Source organism: Pelodiscus sinensis, chromosome 2 (genome assembly GCF_052426305.1).
Source record: "Pelodiscus sinensis isolate ZL-2025 chromosome 2, ASM5242630v1, whole genome shotgun sequence".
Taxonomy (NCBI): Eukaryota; Metazoa; Chordata; order Testudines; family Trionychidae; genus Pelodiscus; species Pelodiscus sinensis.
The window spans coordinates 195,677,297-195,702,052 of record NC_143053.1 but is presented as its reverse complement, the minus strand read 5'-3'; the positions used below and the strand labels follow the sequence as shown (position 1 = coordinate 195,702,052).

The 24,756-nt window shown below is 39.8% G+C and overlaps 1 protein-coding gene across 7 annotated transcripts in view; it reads right to left on the bottom strand.

Moving 5' to 3' along the window:
* The window catches only part of TBC1D5 (TBC1 domain family member 5), a 525,247-nt gene that overhangs the window by 199,441 nt on the left and 301,050 nt on the right, over nt 1–24,756 (bottom strand). For all 7 annotated transcript variants that reach the window (XM_089776643.1, XM_075922103.2, XM_075922104.2 and 4 more), the window contains 4 exons: nt 22,341–22,443; nt 15,603–15,691; nt 14,049–14,099; nt 13,880–13,949 (listed from right to left, as the gene is read on the bottom strand). In XM_089776643.1, the coding sequence (XP_089632769.1) occupies nt 13,880–13,949; nt 14,049–14,099; nt 15,603–15,691; nt 22,341–22,443 (313 nt within the window). The remainder of the gene's footprint in view (nt 1–13,879; nt 13,950–14,048; nt 14,100–15,602; nt 15,692–22,340; nt 22,444–24,756) is intronic.

Sequence of the window (24,756 nt, the reverse complement as noted above, 5' to 3'; positions counted from 1 at the left end):
ACAAATAGCATAGGACAACAATGGAGCAAAATGGAAACAAGAGAAAGTTTTTTTTAAGAGAAAGTTTTGAAGTACTGCATGTAAATGATACTGCAATGAGCTTAGAGCCATAGGTGCTGATTCCATGAGTGCTTTAGGGCTGGAACAACCATGGAAAAATGGTGTGCACTTAGCTCCCATTGATAGTTCCCTTGTCAGCACCTCCCCCTCTGCCATATACCTCCTCTGGTGGCAGCCTTGCTGATCATCACCTTCCCTGATCCCTGAGCACCACCCACCTGCTGCAATCAGCTATTCCTTGGCATGCTGGAGGCACTGCTGGAGTAGGCAGGGAGGCAGAGGGAGAGCATGAACACTCAGGGGAGAAGACAGGAAGAGGCAGGATGGGGGTGGCACCTTGGGGACTGGGTAGAGTTGGGAGGGATCTGCGGAGTGAAAGGGAGCATCCTCACACACACTGGAAGCTTGGCATGTATGCCTAGAACAAATGGAAAACTGGGGAAGTCAGGATTCCAAATACTTTGTAACGTTTCACTAACAATTCACAACTTCTAAACACTATAAAATTTCCCTCATGTCCAAATGCAGGAGCACCAATTTAAGAATGGAAGATTTCCTGGGATTAATATCTTTGAATAAGCTGATATCAGCAAATCATGATACGTTGGTTTGATCGCTGAACACTGTAAGGATTATAAACAGTTACAGCAACCAGGAAGATGAGGCAGAGTCATATCTTTAGAAAGTTGCAATTATTCCTCTTTTCCTAAGGCTAGTTATTCTTGTGTGGAGGCTAGAAAGAGAATGATGGCTTTATTTAATAGATTTAAATCTATGTATAATACCAGGGAGAGATTATTGAAAATCAGAATAGAATACTTATTATAAATCACCAGATTTTTGTAGAATAAAGATAGAAACAGAACACACCATACGATCCCTATTGCCAAGCCCTTCGATACAACCGCATCTGCTGTAATCCCACTGACAGAGACCAGAAACTTCAGGATCTCTACCAAGCATTTATAAACCTCAACTACCCACCTGGAGAAATAAAAAAGCAAATTGAAAGAGCCAGACGAATACCTAGAAACCATCTACTTCAAGACAGACCCAAGAAAACCAACAATAGAACACCACTTGTCATCACCAACAGCCCCCAACTTAAACCTGTCCAACACATTATCAATAAACTACAGCCTATACTGGAACAGGATACTAAACTCCAAGAGGCTCTAGGAGACAGACCCATAGTTTCCTATAGACAACCACCTAACCTCAAGATGATTCTTACCAACAACCACAGGACATACCACACTAATACCAACCCTGGTACCTTCCCTTGCAACAAACCCCGTTGCCAGCTTTGTCCACATATTCACTCTGCTGATACCATTATTGGACCTAACCAAGTGAGTTATAAGATCAAGAACACGTATTCCTGCTCATCCAGAAATATAATGTATGCTATCATGTGCCAAAAGTGTCTGTCCGCTATGTACATTGGACAAACGTCTCAGACACTTCGCCAAAGGATCAATGCCCACAAAACAGATATCAGACAGGATCACAAAGAAAAAACAGTTTCTTGCCATTTCAACCAGAAAGGACATTGTCTCAACAGCTTGATTACCTGCATCCTGCTTCAAAGACCTTGTAAGACCCACTTGAAAAAGAATCCTCTGAACTGTCATTCATGCTTAAATTCGACACTTTACGCCTAAGTTTAAACAAAGACATTATCTTACCCATTACAAAGATAGCTTCCCCAATTATCACCTCTAATATCATTAGCTCACAGACATTTACCTTCACCCCCCCCATCCTCATTCTGTTCTGAAATTTGATTTTCCTTTTCATATGTGTTCATTTTTTTTAATTGTATCCTTTGGTATATATGGTTGTGACAATTTTCTTCCACTATTTGATCTGAAGAGGTGGGTCTGTCCCACGAAAGCTCATCACCTAATAAACCATCTTGTTAGTCTTTAAAGTGCTACTTAGTCTTGTTTTTTGTTTCAGATTTTTGTAATTAGTGTTCCAACATTACTGAAAACGAGTGGGATGAATAAAAGAAGGTTTAACTCACAAAGGAAATTTCTTAACAGGAGACTAATATAATTAATACTCTATTCAAAAAGAAAGAGGTAAAAATATTTTACATAAAAATTTGGAGATTAAGAACAGTCTTGTGGATAAGAATAGAAGAGTTAGAAACTGGGACATCAGGGATTTATTCATATGTGTGTCAGACTTCCAATGACATGCAGATCCCAAATGTGCCTCAATTCGCTCATCCATAAAATCTACCTTTGTCATAGGGCATTTTTCAAGCTAAATTTTAAAACATTGAGATTCTTTGATTGATGGCAATACAGCATTATAGAAAAGTATTATGACTAGTCCGTCAGTCACTGAATCAGAGTTTGAATTAGGCCAACAGGGTTGACTGGCAGGAAGCTTAGTTCTCACTGCACATAAGTGTCTGTGTCTGCCCCTTAAAGATACTATAATAGTGTTTGGGGTCAGAATGGCACTATGATATGTTTCCAGTTAGGATAGGTGATTGTAGGATAAAGAATTCCCACAGAAGATTCTCTTAGCAACAGTTCCCACCCTTGTTCTGGTATTACTGATGAAGAGGCTTTAGAATGAGAATGGCAACGAACGGGATGCCAAGAAGAGGGGTTTGTTTGGGAGAATCTGGGTTAAGAACAGTATAAGTAGCTCCAAAAGCTATTTACAGGAAAGGGGATAGGGAAAGACGATCAGTAGTACTAGGGTTACAAGAAAACATGAGGGTTCAACTACGGGCAGTAAGCTTGAAACTTCTTAGAATTCATTAATTTAACAAGTGTCTTGTCTGGTGATATCCAACATTCCAGAAAAGAGAGAGAAACATACTTGCAATATAGCCACATAATTTGGGTGACCAATCTAATACAAAGGTTAATCCACAGACTAATTAGTTTAGACTAATTAGTCCAATAACTTCAAAAACAAATTTGTAAAAAATCACGTTTGGATCTGTCAGCTCACAGAGAAGAGAAGGATATATACATCATATGAACTGTTTGCTACAAATAATTTCACCAAACTCTGTTTGTGCTATTAGTAATCTACTTTTATTTGATATGCGGTTTCTTGTCAATCAGAGTTCATTTCAGAAGGCAGGAATGTACCTGGCCACAAACTCAGGGCCATCTTTTCTCACCAATCATTGAACAAACAGGTTCATAATGAACACACAAAAAGCACCACCTTCTTCTATTCTGCATTTATGCTACTGCGTCTTTCCCCTTCCCCAAGTCTACCCATCAGATTACCACACAGAACGTCTGCTCCTGACTTGCACTGACAGGAAACCGCTGTTCCACCTTGATTTCTCAGGGTGGCTTAATACCATCAAGTGGTATTAAACTGAATTTCAGAGACCAGCAACTCCCTAATTCCAGATTAATGTGGGCCCCACTCCTGCTCTGCCTTGAAGCCCCACATCCACTCAGCCTCTTTCCTCCAAGTCCTGCCTACTATTTCTTCCTTAAGCCCCACCTCTGCTTGGTTGCTACACCCTCAGGCTCACCCCAAAGCTCCACCCCATCTTGGCCTATTTCCCTTAATACCCGAGCTGCCGCTCACATAGCAGTGAGAGAGCAGGAAACAGATGAGGAGGGAGCAGACAGGAGCAATCAATTTGCAGGGCCTCAGTGGGAAGAGGTTGAGTAGTGGCAGACCTTGGGGCAGAGAGTGGTGGAGAGGGTTCAGGCTCTCAATCTGGGCACCAGTGCCCCTTCTGCATGTGGGCCCAGCACTACAGGTCCACTGTAGGCCTAGTACTGCTTCATCCACAAGCAGAAAAAATGAGTCATTCATCCTCTGAATAAAGACAAAGGTGATCAGAACCTACAGCTGTTATGGGTTAGAGTCAGCTGAAAACCCTCTTGGGCTGATGGAGAACAAGCATGAATAAGCCATAGCAGCTCAGAGAGGCAGTGAGATAAGGAGAGGGCTTAGTAAGTGTAACTGTCTACACCTGAAAAGCCATGGCAAGTGTATGCTGTGAATGGAGAAAGTGGGATAAATATCCCCACCACTAATTATAGGAAGACTCCTTCCTTGCTCACTAGTCTTTCATAAACAGGTCATGAGATTGGCCAGCTTTCTTTCCGCCATGCTTGCCTAGCTTTCCTTTCTCCACGCTCACTTCCTTCTTCTATTTGAGAACATTTCTATAATTTCATTAGTTATATATTAAAATTGTAATGCCAAAAAAACCTGGTAAAGGAATATTTGTTTATTATCTCTGTTTGAAATACCAAAAATAATCCCACAAAACCCCTCACTTTCACTCAGGAATAATTCATTCCCGTCTTACCGACTTCCTGCATAAACACCTCCATTGACCTCTGAAACCAGTTAGGCAACTCATGTCTTTGTGTAACACATTTAAATAGGTAAGACGACCTAGACAAAACACATCTACAGGTTGGATCTCTATATTCCAGACTTCCTTCATGTGGCAACATTTGTGGTCCGGCATCTGTGTGGGTGTTCCTGGGCTGGCGCATGAAGCATCCATGGAAAAAAGCCTGTGATCAGCAACTGCTCCCAGAGTGATCCATGGGCTCTATGCCCCCAGCCACAGGGCTCCACAGCCACTCTGTCTCTTTCCTCGAGTGTCCTCCTACTCCCTGTTCAATCTATGCAGTCTCTCTGCTGCCACCATCTGTGAAGCTGCCATTGACCTTCATTGGTCCAACAAGTTTCCTGGTGTGGCGTCAGTCAGTTCCCAACAGTGCCAGATCAAGGAGTTTCAATCTGTATTACATGCACTAAACACACAGGCCATATCTGCAGTTGGTATCACATCAGCATAACCCTATCAAACACATTTCATATGCACTGCCTTAGGCGTATACTCGGTATCTCATGGCAGGACAAGATCCCCAAAGGCGCAGTGCTTGAGAGGGCAGGCACCGTCTCCATGTTCACTCTTCTCAAACAGAGGTATATGCACTGGCTTCGCCACGTCTCACGTATGTTGGATGGCTGAATACCGAAAGACCTTCTCTTTGGCAAACTGGCGTCTGGAAAGAGGCTGGAAAGAGGGCGACCTAAATTGCGCTATAAGGACACATGCAAGCGTGACCTCAGTGCTCTCTCTATCAGTGCGAACACCTGGCATTCGCTCGCCTTAGACAAGTATGCCTGGAAACAGGGAATGAAGGAAGCTCTTGCTATGTATGAAACTACTTTGGTGAAGGAAGTGGAAGACAAGAGAGCCCTCAGGATGATCCATGCCTGTGATACCAGAGTGACATCTGCCTACTGCTGCTCACAGTGCGGAAAGGACTGCCATTCCCGGATTGGATTGCACAGCCACAGAAGTCGCTGCTCAAATCAGTACAACAGGAGCGCAAACCCATGATCCTTCGGGATCGAAGGATGCCTACAACAACCCTATCAAATTCAATTGACGCATGCCAGCATACACCAGCTGAGGATCTTGCTTTTTCAGTCTAGTCTCTGCATACATTCATCCTACCAGAGACATTAAGTCATTATTAAAACTTTGATTACAGATGTATATTACTACATTTAGATTTCCAACTACTTCACTGCATTTGCACAGAATGTACAACAGTTAGATAGCAAAATGCTAACATTTGTGCCCAGATTTAACAGTAAGCACAAACGAGCCCTTGTGAAGTCAGAAGCCAGGCTTTGCATGTTCAGCTCTATCAAAATCAAGCTATAACAAGGCTTTGAGTATCAAAAGTCTATTTCAAATAATCAAGGCTATTAAGAAAGTGTGCCAAAACAGAGAGACATTCTTCACTTGCACTTTCTGTGGACCTCGACATAATGTAACAGTGACATATTGCTGACTAAGTACTTCATCACCGAGGCTAAATACATCAAATGGCATGAGTTTTCAATAGATAGGGATAAGTAGAAAGTATGCATGTCCTGGCTAGGCATCAGTATCCAAGCAATTAACCATGATGTTAGCTAATGGTTAATTTCTAATATCAAAGACATTAATTGAACTAACAGAAATGCAACGTGCATCTTAATCTGAAAAGCATGACAGAATATGTGGTTTAACAGAACTTGCATTTGGTTATATAGCAATACACTGACCATGCACACGCCCAGGTTTGATGTGTGTTTTGAGCTGAATGGGCAAAATGTTTAAAATATATTTGGTGTGCTTTTTCTTTTAGTCCCACTAACAAAATGACTATACATGTAGCAATTGTTCCAACATATTTATGACAATGAGAAAATCATGCAGCTGATGTGGAGGAACTAATTCCAACAGAAAGGTGCTGAAATTTAAAGCACTATCACCAGTCAAAATGTTCACTGGCAATGAACTTATCATGTCTGTCTCAAAAGTAGAAAAGATAGGTGTACTGTTTGTTGTGTCAAACTCCATACTCCTATTTTTAAGTTACCTTGCGAACCCCAAAGAAGAAGCTTCATAAAATGAAAACTGGTGTCATTAACTGCTAATTTTTGGAAAATATTTCATGCAAGCCATCTTCTGTTAACTTGAATCACAAACACTAACTCCCAAATAAAGAGGCACCATAAAAAGACAAAACAGGCAGATAGCACAGGGAGTCCAGAAATGTGCTATATGCAATGTAGAAGCTATAAGAACACATGAATATCTATATTATACAAATATAATAGCAACATTTTAGATCAAGCATAAGGAAGAACATCTCCAACCCATGCCACACAAATATGCCCTAAAATGAATGAGACAAACTGAGAGGGCTGGTATAAATGTATATATAATTGTAAATCATTGTAATTAATGAATATTTGTGTTAGGTGGAGGAAAGTACTAGGACAACGTACAAATACAAAATGCAGACAGATTTCTCTCATTAACCACTAGGGAATGCAGTAGCTGAAGAAGCTCCTGTAATGGCAATTGGGAATAATGGAACCAACTGTTAGAGGCTATAAAATTTAACACATATCTCATAGCACATGCTTCTTCTACCTCATTTGTGAAGTTTCACACTTTATTACATAGCCAGCCCTCAAAGTCATTATTGTAAAAGACAGAGGGCTGTTACAGATTATACGTTTTATAAAAAACAAAACCATCCGCAACTAGATATTAATCCATATGTTTTGTATTGTTAATTATTTATACCAGCTTCACGGAAAAGGCAATGTAGACCTTTACCTTCTATCCAAGCATCATAAATCTCTAGATTGGCTTAGCTAGTTTCAATGTAAAATTCCACCTCAAACTTCACTAGTTTTACAAAGAACTTGGAACAATTAAATGTTTAATAAGCTGAGTTCTGAACAGTTGGTGACAAAGAGACATGTGTCACAGCATCAGTTAGAATAAAAATGACTATGTAATGAGTTCATAAAATGTATAACAATGTTTTACCTGAATTACAGGTAATTATTTAAAATTTCATATTTAGGTAAGTAGCATATTGGCCCTAGCTAACAGAGGTCTAAATGTTCATACTGGGTGCCTAAGGATATATGTCTAAGGCTATAATGAGGGCGTGTATAGACTACAGGGTTTTTTTGAAAAAAAACTTCCCCTGTGTCTAGACTGCTGCAGCATTCTTTCGAAAGAATGCAGCAGTTTTTTAGACTGTGAAAAACCTCGTTTTACAAGGAAGAATGCTTTTTTTCCAAAAGTGCTCTTTCGAAAAAAGGTGCTATGTAATGCAAACTGTGCTTTTTCGAAAGAGAGCATCCAGACCGCCTGGGTGTTCTCTTTTGAAAAAGCGGCTTGCTCTTTCGAAAGTACTGGTTGTAGTCTGAACGCTCTTTTTCAAGAGAGGCATTTTCGAAAGTATCTTTCGAAAAAGCCTCTTTCAAAAGAGGCTTGCAGTCTAGACGTAGCCTGAGACATCTAAATAAAAACAGGAGCTTTCATGGAAGCTCTGGGTGAACACCACCCCTTTATTTACATTTATAAATATAGGTCTAAGGCATCTAAGAACAAGTGTTTGGTCTGATGAATTCCAAACTTCTGATCATCTTTTTGAGGTCTGGAGAAAACTGAAGTGCAGCGAGTAAACCCAAATCTGGAGTATATGTATCACAGAAGTGATTTAATAATGGATTTGGGTCATACATCCCATGACGTTTCACATCATGTCTTTCATACAAACTGTCCCAAATCACTCCAGGGAGTTAAACACATAATCCAGTAAGAAAGAAATTAAGAGTCCAGGAGAGCTGGCAGTATTTTAAAGAAGCCTTATTAAAAACACAGGAAGAAATCATCCCAATGCACAACAAGAACAGCAAATATGGTAGGCAACCAGATGGGCTTACCGGGGACATCCTTGGTGAGCTTAAACACAAAAAGGAAGCTTACAAGAAGCAGAAACTTGGACGGATGACTAGGGAGGAGTATAAATATGTTGCTCGAGAATGCAGGGGACTTATCAGGAAGGCGAAAGCACAATTGGAATTGCAGCTAGCAAGGGATGTGAAGGATAACAAGAAAGGTTCTTCAAGCATGTTAGCAACAAGAGGGTAATCAGAGAAGGTGAGGGGCCCTTATTGGATGAGGGAGGTAACCTAGTGACAGATGATGTGGGAAAAGCTGAAGTACTCAATGCTTTCTTTGCCTCTGTCTTCATGGAAAAGGTCAGCTCCCAGACAAATGCACTAGGCAACACAGTATGGGAAGGAGGTAGACAGTCCTTGGTGGGGAAAGAACAAGTTAGGAACTATTTAAAAAAGCTAAACATACACAAATCCATGGGCCCAGTCTGAATGCATCCGAGGGTACTGAGGGAGTTGGCAAATGTCATTGCGGAGCCTTTGGCCATTATCTTTGAAAACATTGTAGAGATCAGAAGAGATCCCGGATGATTGGAAAAAGGAAAATGTAGTGCCCATCTTTAAAAAAGGGAAGAAGGACAATCCAGGGAACAACAGACCAGTCAGCCTTACCTCAGTCCCCGGAAAAATCATGGAGGGGATCCTCAAGGAATCCATTTTGAAGCACTTGGAAGAGGGGAAAATGATCAGGAATAGTCAACATGGATTCACGAAGGGCAAGTCGTGCCGGACTAATCTGATTAGCTTCTATGATGAGGTAACTGGCTCTGCGGATATGGGGAAGTCAGTGGATGTGATATACCTTGACTTTAGCAAGCTTTTAATATGGTCTCCTACAATATTCTTGCCAGCAAGTTAAGGGAATATGGATTGAATACATGGACTGTAAGATGAATATAAATCTGGCTAGACTGTCGGGCCCAAGGGGTAGTGATCAATGGCTTGATATCAAGTTGGTGGTCGGTTTCTTGTGGAGTGCCCCAAGGATCTGTTCTAGGACCGGTTTGGTTCAACATCTTTATTAATGACCTGGATGAGGGGATGGATTGCACCCTCAGCAAGTTCGCAAATGACACTAAGCTAAGGGGGAGAGGTAGATACACTGGAGGGCAGGGATAGGGTCCAGAGTGACCTGGACAGATTAGAGGATTGGGCCAAAAGAAATCAGATGAGGTTCAACAAGGACAAGTGTAGAGTCCTGCATTTGGGACAGAAGAATCCTAAGCATTGTTACAGGCTGGGGACCGAATGACTAAGTAGCAGTTCTGCAGAGAAAGACCTGGGGATTACAGTGGATGAGAAGCTGGATATGAGTCAACAGTGTGCCCTTGTAGCCAAGAGGGCTAATGGCATATTAGGCTGCATTAGGAGGAGCATTGCCAGCAGATCCAGAGAAGTGATTATTCCCCTTTATTCAGCTTTGGAGAGGCCACATCTGGAGTATTATGTCCAGTTCTGGGCCCCCCCGCTACAGAAAGGATGTGGACGCATTGGAGAGAGTCCAGCGGAGGGTGACCAAAATGATTAGGGGGCTGGAGCGCATGACCTATGAGGACAGACTGAGGGATTTGGGTTTGTTTAGTCTACAGAAGAGAAGAGTGAGGGGGGATTTGATAGCAGCCTTCAACTTCCTGAAGGGAGGTTCCAAAGAGGCTGGAGAATGGCTGTTCCAGTAGTGACAGATGACAAAACAAGGAGCAATGGTCTCAAGTTACAGTGGGAGAGGTCTAAGTTGGATATTAGGAAAAACTATTTCACTGGGAGGGTGGTGAAGCACTGGAATCGGTTACCTAAGGAGGTGGTGGAAACTCCATCCCTAGAGACTTTTAAGTCTCAGCTTGCCAAAGCCCTGGCTGGGTTGATTTAGTTGGGAGTGGTCCTGCTTTGGGCAGGGGGCTAGACTTGATGACCTTCTGAGGTCTCTTCCAGCTCCATGATTCTTTGATTCTAAGAGCCAAATATAAAGCGGGGGGGGGGGGGGGGGGGGGGGGGAGGAGGAGAGGACAACATAGGTTTGAAAAGAAACAGAGTCCATTAGGGCAGAAGATCCAGGAATTTTATTGTATAATGAGGAATATAATATATTATATTGTATATAATAAAATTGTATAAAGCCTATGCTGCATGAGCAAAGGATGCACAGGTAAAAGTATGAAAAACGAGTTAAAACAGATAGAATGGGGGGAATTTATCAAGGTCCTGGAAATGTTTAAACCAGATTTTGAAATGAATAAAAAATTAAATGGAGCTGAGTATGAAATGATATAGCCTATTTTTATATGTGTGATCAAAATATACAGAAAATTATAAATCTTAAGTATGAATAGCAGAAACCATAGAGGAAGAGGGGTATCAAAGAATTCAATAGTTAAGAAGAGAGGAGATCAAGGCATGGATTAGGAATTAAGCAAAGTGGAATTCAAGCAGCGGTACACTCACAATATTGTGGAGATAAGTAGCTGTGGCTGAAGGAGTGGCGGGGGGGAAGAAGAAAAGGAGACTGCTGTGTTACTACTGATAGTGAAGGGAATAGGAAGACTGAGTTGAGATGGTAAAAATGTCCATGTGTGGAATGATTTTGTTATCTGCCCCTATATGGATGGAGGTGATACATCACATAATAAAAGTCATTCTGCACACGGACATGGGTGGCGCCAAGGGGTTGCGGTATGGGACAGTGCTTAGGGCTGGGGTGCAGGATCATAGAATCATAGAATAATAGGACTGGAAGGGACCTCGAGAGGTCATCGAGTCCAGCCCCCCGCCCTCAAGGCAGGACCAAGCTCCACCTACACCATCCCTGACAGATGTCTATCTAACCTGTTCTTAAATATCTCCAGAGAGGGAGATTCCACCACCTCCCTTGGCAATTTATTCCAATATTTGACCACCCTGACAGTTAGGAACACAGGATGAGTGTTCTGGCTTAGGTTTTGGGTTCTGGAGAAGGGCTAAGAATGAGGAGTTGAGGGTACAGGCTGCCCCAGGGAGAGAGGAGTACTCCTAGCCCTCTCTCTCTCATCAGCAGCTTGGGGCAAGAGGAGGGGCGCCTGTTGGCAAGCCAGGGCAGGTCCATGCTAGGCTGAGATGGGGGTCAGGGAAGGGGCGCATGTCCCCTTGGCAGCAGCAGTGCTGGGGCAGCTACTGATTGGGAGCCATGGCCAGGGGGAGAGGCAAGTCATTGGGTGCCATAGCAGGTCTGCTGCATCAGCTCCGTGCTAGGGCCAATGGGCAGTGTTCTGTGCAGTCATGCTAAGCAGGACTTGTTACACAACTGCAAAGCCACCTGGCTGCACTGCTTAGAGGGAACTTAGGAGAGAACACAGTTTGCTTGAGCATGACCATCTTGTCCAAGGATAATAGTTCAATTTTGGAAACATGTATCATGAAGATATTTTCATGAAGCCATGCAGACACTTGGTAAAGTAGGACAAGGAGGAGTTATTAAAGATGCTGTAAACTGTGAACAGTCTCATGTGGCAAGACCACAGAATAATAGACTATTAGAACAGGAAGGGAAGTCACAATCCAGTCCACTACCCTCACAGCGGAACAAAGCACTGTCTAGTTCATTCCTCATAGATGCCTATCCAACCTGCTCTTAATATCTCCAACAATGGAAATTCCACAACCTCCCTAGAATTTATTCCAGTTTTTAACCACCCTGATTGTTAGGAATTTTTTCCTAATGTCCAACCTAAACCTCCCTTGCTGCAATTTAAGCCCATTGCTTCTTATTCCATCATCAGAGATTAAGGAGAATAACATCATTTAGTACTAGAAAACTGCTGGAAAACTGCTATCTTGTCCCCGCTCAGTCTTCTCTTTTCCAAACTAAACAAGCCCAATTCTTTCAGTCTTCCTTCATAGGTCATGTTTTCTAGACCTTTCATAATTTTTGTTGCTCTCTGGACCTTCTCCAATTTGTCCACATCTTTCCTGAAATGTAGTGCTCAGAACTGGGACACAATAGTCCAGATGAGGCCTAAACAGCACAGAGTAGAGCAGAAGAATTACTTCTTGTGTCTTCTTCACAACAATCCTGTAGATGCATCCCAGAATGATACTGCTTTTTTCCAAAAGTCTCTCACTGTTGACTCGTATTTAGCTTGTGGTCCGCTATAGCCCCTAGGTCCCTTTCTGTAGTACTCCCTTCCTAGACAATCACTTCCAATTCTGTATGTGTGTAACTGATTGTTCCTTCCTAAGAGGGGTACTTTGCATTTGTCTTTATTGGACTTCATCCTATTTACCTCAGACCATTTCTCCTGTTTGTTCAGATCATTTTGAATTATGACCCTATCCTTGAAAGCACTTGCTATCCCTCCCAGCTTGGTATAATCTGCGAACTTTATATCATCTGTATTTTTTATATGCCATTATCTAAATTGTTGATGAAAATATTAAACAGAACCAGTCCCAAAAGTTATCCCTGCATAACCCCACTTGTTTATGCTCTTCCAGCAGGACTGTGAACCACTGATAATTTACTCTCTGGGAATGGTTATCTAGCCAGTTATTCACCCACTTTATAGGGATGTAAATGGTTAACCAGTTTACCAGTAAGCATCCCCCTTAATGGATGTTTACCGCTGTTCCCTCTTCCAGGAGAAGTCTGAACTCCTTTCTGGAATTCTCTGGGAGTACATCCTCAAACTTAGTCATGGCCCACCATATGCTGAAATCAGAGTAGCCAAGGATGACTTGGAGGTTAGCCTCTCCCAACTGTACTCTTCTGAGTGAGTCTAGTTTCTTGGCGTTTTTTCCTTGGGGGCTGTCCATGATTGCCCATCTCTTCTTTTGGTAGACCATCTTTACCACCAGGAAGTATGGAGTGGGGAAGGAGTACAGACAGTCATGGTCCATGATTGGAATAAAGTATTTTCTTTCAGCCCTTTTGGAGATGGGGTAGAGAGAGGGGGCTGTGCTGAAATCTCCTATGATCCCACAGCTTTTGCCCCCCTCCATATTGTAGAGAGATGTGTAAGGAGACAGTCATCCTATTCCCTAGTGGCTTTTGGTGTTTTTCTAGGACATTGATCCTTTAGCATTCAATTTTCTTTTGAGTTATCAGTGACTCAAATCAGGTAATGCCATTTCTCACATAGCATTTCTCACATAGAGTACCACCACATCCCATTTTGCACACTCAATTCTTCCTAAATACATGAACACATCATTGTCACTAGAAGAAAGTTAAGGCAACAAATATTCAAAAAGAGAGAAGTCTCTGCTCAGGACGAACTCAAGACAAACAGCTGCTGAACATATGATTACACATCAAATTGTAAACTGATTTACAATTACAATGTTATCCTTCAATCTACATGAGCAATCAACTAGACAGCTTTCTACAAGTGTGGTAACCAACAAGGAATTACTACCTAGAAGGATACTCAGGAAACCTACAAATAATGTATTTTTAAATTAATTAAGGAGATGACTATTAATGTCAACTTATTTCATTTTGCTGCCTAAAGCACGTTCAATTACAATTACTATAAATATCTATTTATACAACAAAATTTACCTTCTGACTGTCATGTTCAGAAGTTGAAAACCAATATTCTGCAGTTTCCATTAGATGCGTGAACATTGCACTGAGGAGAAAAACCAGAAATTTAAAATAAATGTTAAATAATAAATTGGCCACAACAGTAAAGTAAATGTAAATACAACAGGAAATTCTTAAAACTTACTAGGCATCATGTTCCAGATATTCAGGGTTCAAAAGAGCTTTCATTTCCTCACTGAAACAGCCAACAGGGAACAATCAATATTTGAATATTTATTTTTGGTCAATGTTCTCCATGTGCTATGATGTATTTATAAGCCAACTTTATATAAAGTGCAAATGAGAAAAACTAGCCTTTTTAATTAAAAAGAGTAACTCCACTGAACAAATGAAGTCTTTCTTTCTATAAAGATCAAAAACAAATTAGCTGCCTTGTCTGAGCTACAATGAAGTAACCATCTAATTATTCCAAATAACAAATTACTGAATGTCACAATGTATTATTTGAATATGCTTGATCTAGACTAATTGATTACTGCACAATCTATCACTGTTTGTCCAAAACAAAAAAAAAATACGGTTACCGGTCAAATATGCAATATCAAAACATTAATTTATTTTGTTTTAATAGCTTCTATTTTTACTGTATTTTAACAGCAATTAATCAGTGACAGTACCTCTTATCCATCTACTTTGCTGCCTAGCTCCCTTTTCAGTGGAGATAGAATGGGATGCATATTACATGATTATTCTGAGCATCCTGCAAGCTTACTTTCTGCTGAAGCGCATCTTATAATGCAACTTCAGAATTTCTGAAGAAAGACACCAAATGAAAACAAATACATTTAAAAACCTCCCATCCCAATGCTAACAGTGACCTTAGACAATCTTGCTGAGCATTGCTAAGAGAGGTTAAGTTATAATAGGGGTAATGAAATGATATTAATGTAACTGGGTTCCAAAAGTAAATGTAGTAAGACAACTGCAAAATATGGCTGCATTAGACTAAGTGATTCAAGCAGGCAACTTGTTAAAAAACAAGTAAAAGCTCTATTCGTGGACAGAGAGAATGGAAAGCATTTGAATTTGGTTGAGGAATAATCATGTGTGTTGTAATATTTATGTTCCCATTATCTTCATGTAACACAGAAACAATGCCTGAACATAATATTACTTTAAAGTTAAATGACGGTCACATAATAAAGCTATTAAAAATCTTGTATGGGATGAAAGCATTATTAATCATTGCAATTTTCTCTATAGTGATTATACGAAGGTAGGAGAAGAAAATATAGATAAAGAATGTATCCATTCTGAGCTAGACTTCTCCAGTCTGCCTCTTCTCTTCATTGACAGAGATTGAAGAACGTCTGGGTGTTGTACAATTCACTGAAAATAGTATATGTAAAGCTGATAAGTTGATACTTCTTCTCTAGGTGGTCCTTCTCTTTTTTCACTGACTAAAATGTAAGAATTAGTTCTCCAAAAAGCCCTTCCAGGAGTTACTTTTGATGTTGATGGAAGCATGGGAGCAATTAATACACCTCAAAGATTAATCTTTGAATCATGAGAAAAAACAGAAAACTAATTAAAGAAAACTTAACCAGCAGTTCTATTTGGATTCTTTTTAAAGCCAAAATGTTAATTCTCCAAAAGATACAGCTTAATTCTTCACTCTACAATAATGTGGGAAAATGTGTCAATATCTATATTACATGGATAAATATGCAATACTTACCTTGGCTGAGCAGCTTCGCTCGCGTGTAAAAAAGCCTGGTGGTCACAATGCAGGATAAAGACAATAGGCGCTAAAAGTTCGTGCATACCCTAAACATTAAAATAAAAAATGTACAATCAAATGTTTCATTCATGCACCAGTATAGTAATGCTCTACCTCAGTATCCAGGAGCCAATAACATTACTACCACCAGTAGCAGAACAAAAAGAAAATTTACATTCCTGGACTTGATTAATAATCAATGGGTTGATTAAATCAAAGTGTTTATTCTCCTATAAAATACAGGAAGTAAGCTATTCTCCCTTTTCCTAACATAACAGACAACAATTTGGCAATGGAAGACATTGCCTGCACCTGGCAGTTACTCCAAGGTCTATGTTCATAAATGTGAATTTTATTTACGATAATTACAATCATGAGCTACAATATCAAGATCTGCAATAAGGACAAATTATGAAAACTAAACTGACTTTTATCTAATAATGTTCCCAAACTGGGATCTCAGTAGCCTTTGGAAAAAACAAAGCCAGCCCACTGGGGAAATAGAAAATGAGATATCCATGCCTATAGAGACTAGAACGAAAGGGTTTTTTTAAAGTATCTTCATCATGTTTATGCTGAAAGATTTATACAAAGAGAAGTATAAAACCTTTACAAGGCAATCCATGGCAAAACTTTACTATTGCTCCATTTATGATGTTTGACATCAATACTGCAAAACCCAAAAAACTCAGAGTCAAGAACATCTGGGGTCAAACCTGTGATGGTGCCCTATTCGAATTCCTCTCACAATCTCAAATAAAATGAATGTTTTGTATTGAATATACTGCAAAACGAGGTAGTAGATTGAAATTTTGAATTGTTATCACTTGTCTGAAGAAATTACACCTCACTAAAGAGACTAAAAAGGCAAAGCCTACTTCTCCCAAATTATTGCTTCTGCCTCCATTTCTATTGTATTGAGGTTACATCTGAAAGGCTTTTTACCCCCAACAATCAGAACACTTAGGGCATCAAAATGGTTCTTCAAAGAAGCCTTAACTCTCTTAGGTCCCTTTGAAGATCCTAGCCTTAATTTTTAAAAGAAAAAAAATGAAATCCTCTGCAAAATCAGATACAGCGTGAGAGAAAATATCATGTGGTACTGGTTCACTTAGACACCCAAACACACATTGAAAGTATTCAAAGGTATAATTTCATAAATATGTTTCTTACTGTATTTTCATGCAGCTCACTTAAACAATTAACCTACCATTCTTTTTTCAGGGACAACGGGATACTAAGAACTGGATATTCAGTGTTAAGTTCCCTAAAAATTCCTGAAGTGTATTCAGATTTTTTGCATGCCAATCAGGAGAGTATCTAACACAGTGGTCTCCAACCTTTTTAACCACAAGATCACTTTTTTAATTTAAGTGCAATGTAAGATCTAGCTCAAATCCAAATGCCTTCGCCGCGCTTCCTTCCTGCCCCTTCTAAGAGGCTCTGCCCCTGCTCCACCCCTTCTCTGGGGCCTCCCCCATCCTCATTCACTTTCACCAGGCTGGGGTAGGGGTTTGGGTGCAGGCTCTAGTCTTGGGCCAAGGGGTTCGGAGTGTGGGAGGGGTTCCTGGCTTAGCCCAGGGCACGGGTTTGGGGTCCAGAAGAGGGTTCAGGGTGTAAGCTCTAGGAGGAATTTAGGTGCAGGGGGACTCCCGTCTGGTGCAGGAGGTTGAGTGTAGGCGGTGGTTCAGGGCTCAGACAGGGGTTCAGGAAGCAGACTCTGGCTGGCCACCATTTAACTGAGATGGCTTCTGGGTGGTGGAGCAGTGGGTTAAGCAGGCTCTGTGTGTGAAGGTAGAGTACAGGGGTGAGGGGAGGAGTGCTCCCCTGTTTCTCCCTCCCACACCCAGCTCAGCAGGCAGAAGGCTCCCAGGTTGGCAACTCCAAGGCAGAGGACAGGAGCAGCAGGACAGCGAGTGAAGTGACAATTAAAGTACCATAGCTCCCCGGCCAAACCAGTCAAGATCACCTGTCAGAGGCTCCAAGATCTACAGGTAGATCCCCTATCTGCTGGTTGGTGACCACTGACCTAACAAGTAGGACCACAAATCACCTTCCTGACCTCTTCAACTAAACTGCCATTCCAGCTCCCTGACACAACATGAGGAAATTCATGTGAATGGAGGGGTGAGACAGCTAGTTCAACCACATGGAGACTGAAACCACAAAATGGATCCCTTCTGCAGCAGGAATTGATGCCTTAATAAAAATATCAAAAATGGCAAGATTTGTGATAAGATCACTAGTTAACACCACTGGGTTTGGAAGAGAGGTTGGGACCTGCAGCATAAAAGTAGAAAAGACAAGAGAAACTTTTGAGAGGTCCAGAGACGGAGGTAGATAAAACGGCCAAAATTCTAAGATAAACTGCAAGCTATATAGGCTGTAATTTTTATTGACTTTCCACCTACTCAAAGTGAAGCATGAATATAAAACCTACTATTTTCTAAATGCTCTACCACTCATACATATTAAAACTGTGTAAGAAAAATGATGCTGCCAATTATATGATTGTCTAACACAAACTACCAAAATATTACACGAACAAACTACTGAGTAAGAATATAAAATGACATAAGGTAGAATTAGTTATAGAAGATAAGAGCCCAGCATAGCACACAATTTCCAAATATTATAGCATACTAACTTTTGAATAAAGCAGAATCATAAAGTGACTATCCAACATAAAACTGTAACAAAGCAAATGGGAGATAAAATATCAGGATTTCAAAAAGACACCTCTGATCCTTTAGTTAAAAGAGCACTTTAAACATTTAGAGCTTTTTGGCTTTGGTAGTAGAAGCCACTAGTGTATTATATATACATATTTTTGTATAGTACATCAACAGTTTATTAGAACTTTTTAGTGTTAATAAAAGGGTTGACAGAATTCATATAATTTTATGACACTTGCCATCAATGGCAAAACACTGACTTCATAATACAGTCTCAGTTTTTATAAGAAAACCAGAAACATTGCATTTCTAGGAATGAAATACAAATTGATATATTTCAACATTATATTGATAAAGACAATTATGAGCGAACAATGGCTGACCTAATGGCTTAGCTTAATTATTCTATTTCTCTTCAATTAACTAGAGCCAGAATTTTGGCACCAAAATTTGTACAGACTTTTGAAGATAATGATAATTTGCTTTACATATTTTATGAAAAATAAACACACTCACTCTGTACTTCTCTACATACTGAGGCTTTTCAGAAAATCAAAGATCCACTGATGTTTAAATTTTAAAAATCTCTAATACTGCTTGCAAATTTCTATTCACCCATTACTATGACTGGACACAGAAGTATATTTTGCTAGTCAAACAGACCCTTACCTTGCATTGGACAAAAAACACAATGAAACCTACTACAAAGACAACAGGTTACACACACACGAATACTGTAGAAACATATAAATTGCTCCGTGTAAGAAAGTATTGTAAAACTTTGCTAATATTGTGACTGAAATGTTTAATTAATGCAATAATAGTTTCAATTTAAAGCAGTGAATTTGGCCACTTTTATAAGTGATGAGGTGTAACAGACTTCCAGACCTTAGAAATCTGCAATCTAGCTAGTGTTCTACAGACCTAGTCACTATAGACTCCAGGTATTTCCTAAATATTTAAAGCTGGAACTAACAACAACAAGCTCGCTCTCTCTTCCACAATGGCCTTTTGGAGAAATAACTTCATTAAGGTAAAAGATTTTTGTCTGCTTGTTTATGTCTGTGTATATGTAGATATCTGGTGCGCAGAAACTGAAAGGTGCATAATTTGTATTTAGATTTAAAAACTATTATACCAATTTCTTAAAGGACTGACTTTCAGAATTGAGGGCTAGCTCCTGTAAAAACGTATGCATGCAGTTGACAATATCACCCATTATGTATCAAGGAATGTCGAGGTCATGGGAGATCATGATCACCAAGGCAGAGGGTCTCTCAGAGGTAGCTAGGGCCAGTCCCATGGAAGACTTTGAATATCAGGCCAAAACACACTGTACTAGATATTGTAGTTCACTTAGTTGCCAGCATGGAACAATTGAGTTATGTGTTAATGGCAACCCAAAATGCTAAGCAGACCAGTGCTATGTTTTGTATCAGCTCAAGCTATTTTTGGATGTGTGGCTTCATTCGTAGATACAAAATTAAATAAGCAAGGCTGTAGGTCATAAAGGAGTGGATGACCCTGGACAGGTATTTGATAGAATCAAGAGAGACCAAAAATGATATGCTGACCTCTCCATATATGCAGCACTTTTTGTCAACTATGACACAGTATTGACAAGGTTTTGAAAGAGAGAGTCATCTCTAGGCAGGAAGCCAAGAATACAAAGAAAAAATAGTCATTATAGATGCTAGTTTTGTGGAGACATTGTTTATTCAAAAATGGAGATCTTGAAAACAAGAAGCAGTGATGGGAGTAGAAAAACATCTCTCCGTGAAGAAAAAAAAGGGACAAAAGAGAAAGATTAGTTGACCATTTTGTGACTTTGGAACAGCACCACAATTCTTGGCTCCTGAACTGAACACTTGTCATAGATATTAGTCATTTTTCATCATCCAATTCCTTTTATTTTCTGACCTTTACCCCTCCATTTACTCTTGTGACAATCTTCTTCTGAAATTACTGCGATGTTGAAGTGACACCAGTCAAAAACAGAGGTAAAAAGAAGTTCTCTTTGCCAACAGCCTGTAGGCTCGCAAAATTGAACCTGTTCTTTTATCTGCCTATGTTCATTTAGCCCACCAAGCAGTCTTTATTAAAGCTGAGGCATCAGGCAGTCAAAGTTCATTAATACCATTTATATAATCTCTGCAGTTTCAATTAACTCAGCAAGACACTCTACTACATGATAACAGTCTCATTAATTCAATAAAATCCCATAACTATTAACAATATGGTCTATGTTAAACGGGGTGTCACCTAGTACAAAATAATAGCTTTAACAGCTTGTGATGAAACTCAGGGTGTTTTTTTTTAATTTGATCTAGCTAAATATTCAAGCCTTACGTAGCAAGGTATTTTTTCTCTGTGAGGAATCTAAAGGATTTTAAACATGAACAGGGGTAATTAAGTCCTTTTAAGTCATATCAAAGAGTGAAATTATACTTCTTATTTAATAAATGATACATTAAATTAGCTAGAATGTGATCTTTCCTCTCCCTCATCATCTCATCACAAATACTCTGGCCTAGAAATAAGGAAGGCTGGGTACTGTTCAAGTGTTTTCCACAACACTGCCCTGAAAAATATGGCTTGCTGATCTAATTTTTTTCTCTCCATGACATAAGGTAGCTCTCTATTCACAGGCCATCAAAAATTTAAAATAGCCAGCTGATAGATATTCGCTGCTTTTATTAACTATGTATTTGATTTTCAATACCATCTATAGGACAGTGCTTGTAACTTGCAACTTGAACTCAAATTTGCCAATCTTTTCATGAGACTCAAATCATTTCCTAACTTAGGGATGGAATGGTTCCAGAACATGTATAAGAATACAATATTAAAACTAATTGTAACTCATCAACTCTGAATTTGTCATAAATCATTTTCTGTCTACTGACATTTTGTGTACAGTTTAGTCCTTGTCCATCATAACTCATTTCTTAGTCTCAGCATACTACATTAAGTTACTTGAAAGTAAACAAAATATTTTTATTTCTATGTTTCTTTCACTACTGTTCTTGAGTCTTGTTAAAGTAATTTAAACATAATGGTTGTTTTAAAACCTTAAGAGCAAATGATGAACTTAGCTTTCATCCTAAAATAAATGCACAGTTGGTACAGTTGAAATATATTTTCTATCATTTAATAGTAAATACTGGTTTGGGTACATGTTCTGTGTAGCAATATAATGGAACTCATTAAAATATAAATAGATAGCTATAGCTATAGATAGATTGATAAAAAGGAGTAAAAACTTTTCACTATATTGCATGATATTTTGGTGCTGTAGTATACAGTCAAAGACTAAACAGAGAATGTACATTAGGTCTGCATCATGTTTTAGAAACCACTGAAGAATTTCAAATGTCATGTATGTGGTAGAACTGCTTGATTATCCCTTATCAACCCTTTAAACTTCTTTATACTGTTATTCAGTATCATAGGGTATGTCTGCACTACCACCCTAGTTCAAACTAGGGTGGTAATGTGAACTACCGTTACTCCTCGTGGATCGCGGGGCACGGAGTCTGCACTAGCGGACATTTAAAAATGGCGGCACCCGCAATATGCAAATGAAGCCCGGGAAATTCAAATCCCGGGCTTCATTTGCAACTCCGGTTGCCTACATTACCACCCTAGTTCGAACTAGGGTGGTAGTGTAGTCATACCCATATATATTAACAATGATGCATATATTCACAATTTATCCATCTAAGCACAGAAAAGCTTTTAGTTTAAAAAAGGTTGTCAATAAACATTCAGAAAAGTTGGAAGATGAGATTTGGCATCATACAGAAGACAATTTGAAGGAATGTCTTATCATGAGGAGGAAGCATATGTGCTTGAATGAGCTTACTTTTCTTACCATGCAGCTGACAAGCAGCTCTTTGATTGCTTTAGTACTATGATACAGCTTTGGATACAATAAAACCTGCATTATTGTTCAATCATTTGTCAAACTCTATAGAAAATGTTGACTCAATGGATGCCACCTGTATGATATTTTCATTACCTGTTTATAAAGCAACTGCTCGTTTTCTCTAGCATAACAGAACAGAACATCTGTAAGAATTTTCCTCACACTCTCCTGCTGGAAATACTGCATTTCAGGAAATCTGAAAAAAAGAAAATCATTCTATTAATGTAAATTATATACCTCACAAAAACTATTTCAGACACTTGATTTAGATATACACCTGGGCATCTATAAACAGTTGTAGGTAAGCTATTATGTCAGTTCTCCATTACCCATTTTTTTCTGCGTATTGAGGTTCTGCTGGAAAACAATTATAGGAAATAAAGGAAAACTTTGAACCTTATAATTTAGCATATAGCAAGCCTCTAAGTATCTATCACAATAAATTCATGATATCCTATGATTAAAGACTTGAGTTAAACAAGAATGAAATTACATGACAGGAAGATTGTTCTATATACCAAATTTTTTGTAAGTAACCAATCTACTGAAAAGACTGCACCTTACCTGAGATGGGGGAACATTGCCCAGGTTTGCTGGAGGAAGGTAGTAGTGCTTTATCAGGGGCCGGGAGGAGAAGAGGAATGGGTAGAAGGAGGTCAGAAACTGCTGTAAAAAGGTGGCCAGAGGTGAGCGTGGCAATGCTGACCATCCTCTGGTAATGTAAAGGTTGAAGGTTATAAAAGGTGCAAGTCTTGATGTTAGAAGCCTTTTCTCTAAGCAGCAAGCAAGGCAGCACTCACCCTCCCGCCCCTTGAGGTACAAATATAAGGTTGAGTTAGGACCTGCTGTGGGCATTGCACTAGTCACTCCTTTTCATGAGGGCTGGCCTTACCATGAGTTGAACTGAGGCAGCCACCTCAGGTGCCAGACTGTGGGATGGAACCATTAGAACCCAGAGAATTGAGACCTTTCAAAGTTTTGGCCCAAGTGAGGGGTCATAGGTGCCAAAATGTTGTAGGCCGGCCCTGTCCAGCAACACCCTTTTGCTGCTAAAGGAGTTTTTTCACCTTCCCCACAATGGATGTCAGGGAAGAGTATTATGGTGAGGGGAAAAGGGAGGTTGGGCTACATGTCACAACTTGTTTTCTAAGTGTGGGGGCAGATGTCCAATGCAGGCACTTCACAGGCAAGGCACCCAGTGACAGATAAATGTCCTAGTAAAGGGTTTGGAAAGAATGTGCTGGTTAAAGGAATGGAACCAGGAGGGGTTCAGGGTCCCTATGATTGCAACAGCAGGGAACCAACACTCATTTCTGGGGGCAGAGAGGGGTGCATTGGTAAGATCCAAGCCATGGGTTGGATGGAGGTGGATGGTGAGGTACAAGCCATGGGTTGTGTGGCAGACCAGAATGGAAAATGGGGGAGGGGGACAGACAGGTGGAAATCTTGAGTAGTTATTTGTATGAACATGGAGTTGTCTGAACCATACACTTTTATTTGTGCTTAGTCCCAGACATCTATTAATAAACTTGCAGTCTGATTAAATCCATATCAAGTGCCTCCTATCTGCCTTTTGGCATAGCCAGACAATAACTGACTGGGAGAAACTAATCCACAAGATAGTGTGTCTCATAAAAATAGGATGCCCACTTCCAGAGTACCAATGTATGGCAGTCTGATGACATTTCCTTGAAGAGATGCTTGCTTTGCCTTAAAGCCACGCCTGGCTCAAGTAGCAAATACGAAGATGGACCGAGTGAGATAAGAGAGTGGGGAAGCATCTGCCAAAGCCAGGGGGAGAGGAGCTTATTCCCTCTATACCTAGACTCCTGATGTAAGCTCTAGCAAACCAGGGACTGTGCTGTTCTCAGGAGTTGATCTATGACCTGCCACCACATCCACAATTGCAACCTTCTTTCAGTTTGTGCCCATTGGCTGATCAGTTCTTCAGTAAAGGAGTCAAAAATAGCTCAGAATGTATTCATATGACAGAAAAGACTATTAGTCATTAAAGCTTTTGATTTCAATTATGAGGATAATGAATTAAATACAAGGCCTCAAATAATGAAAATATATTTGCTTGAATTCTTTGAATGTGACTCAGATTGCCGACTGCAACTGAAATATCAGCACTATCCTTCTATTTCAAGATCAGCAGGCTGTCCTGATCTCTATTTTCAAGATTGAAAAATGGGCAAAGGAAGCCATTAAAAACAGTGCAACTCATACTTTAGCTGATCTGTAAATTGTCAAAATGGTATACGGGGAGTATAATTGAGGAAATTAATATATATCAAAGTTCAATAATTTGTGCTTATTTTTGTGGAGTCAATGAATTTTTATAAAAAGGGATGTTCTAATAAATGTTTTATTATGCCATGAAAGTGTCTAAGACAATGTTCAAGAAACACACAAAATCTGGAATCTGATCAATAGATAAGTAGAGTTGCATTCACAACTGAAGAAATAATAAGAGTTCCTGAAGTTCTTGATGTCTAGCAATCACCCA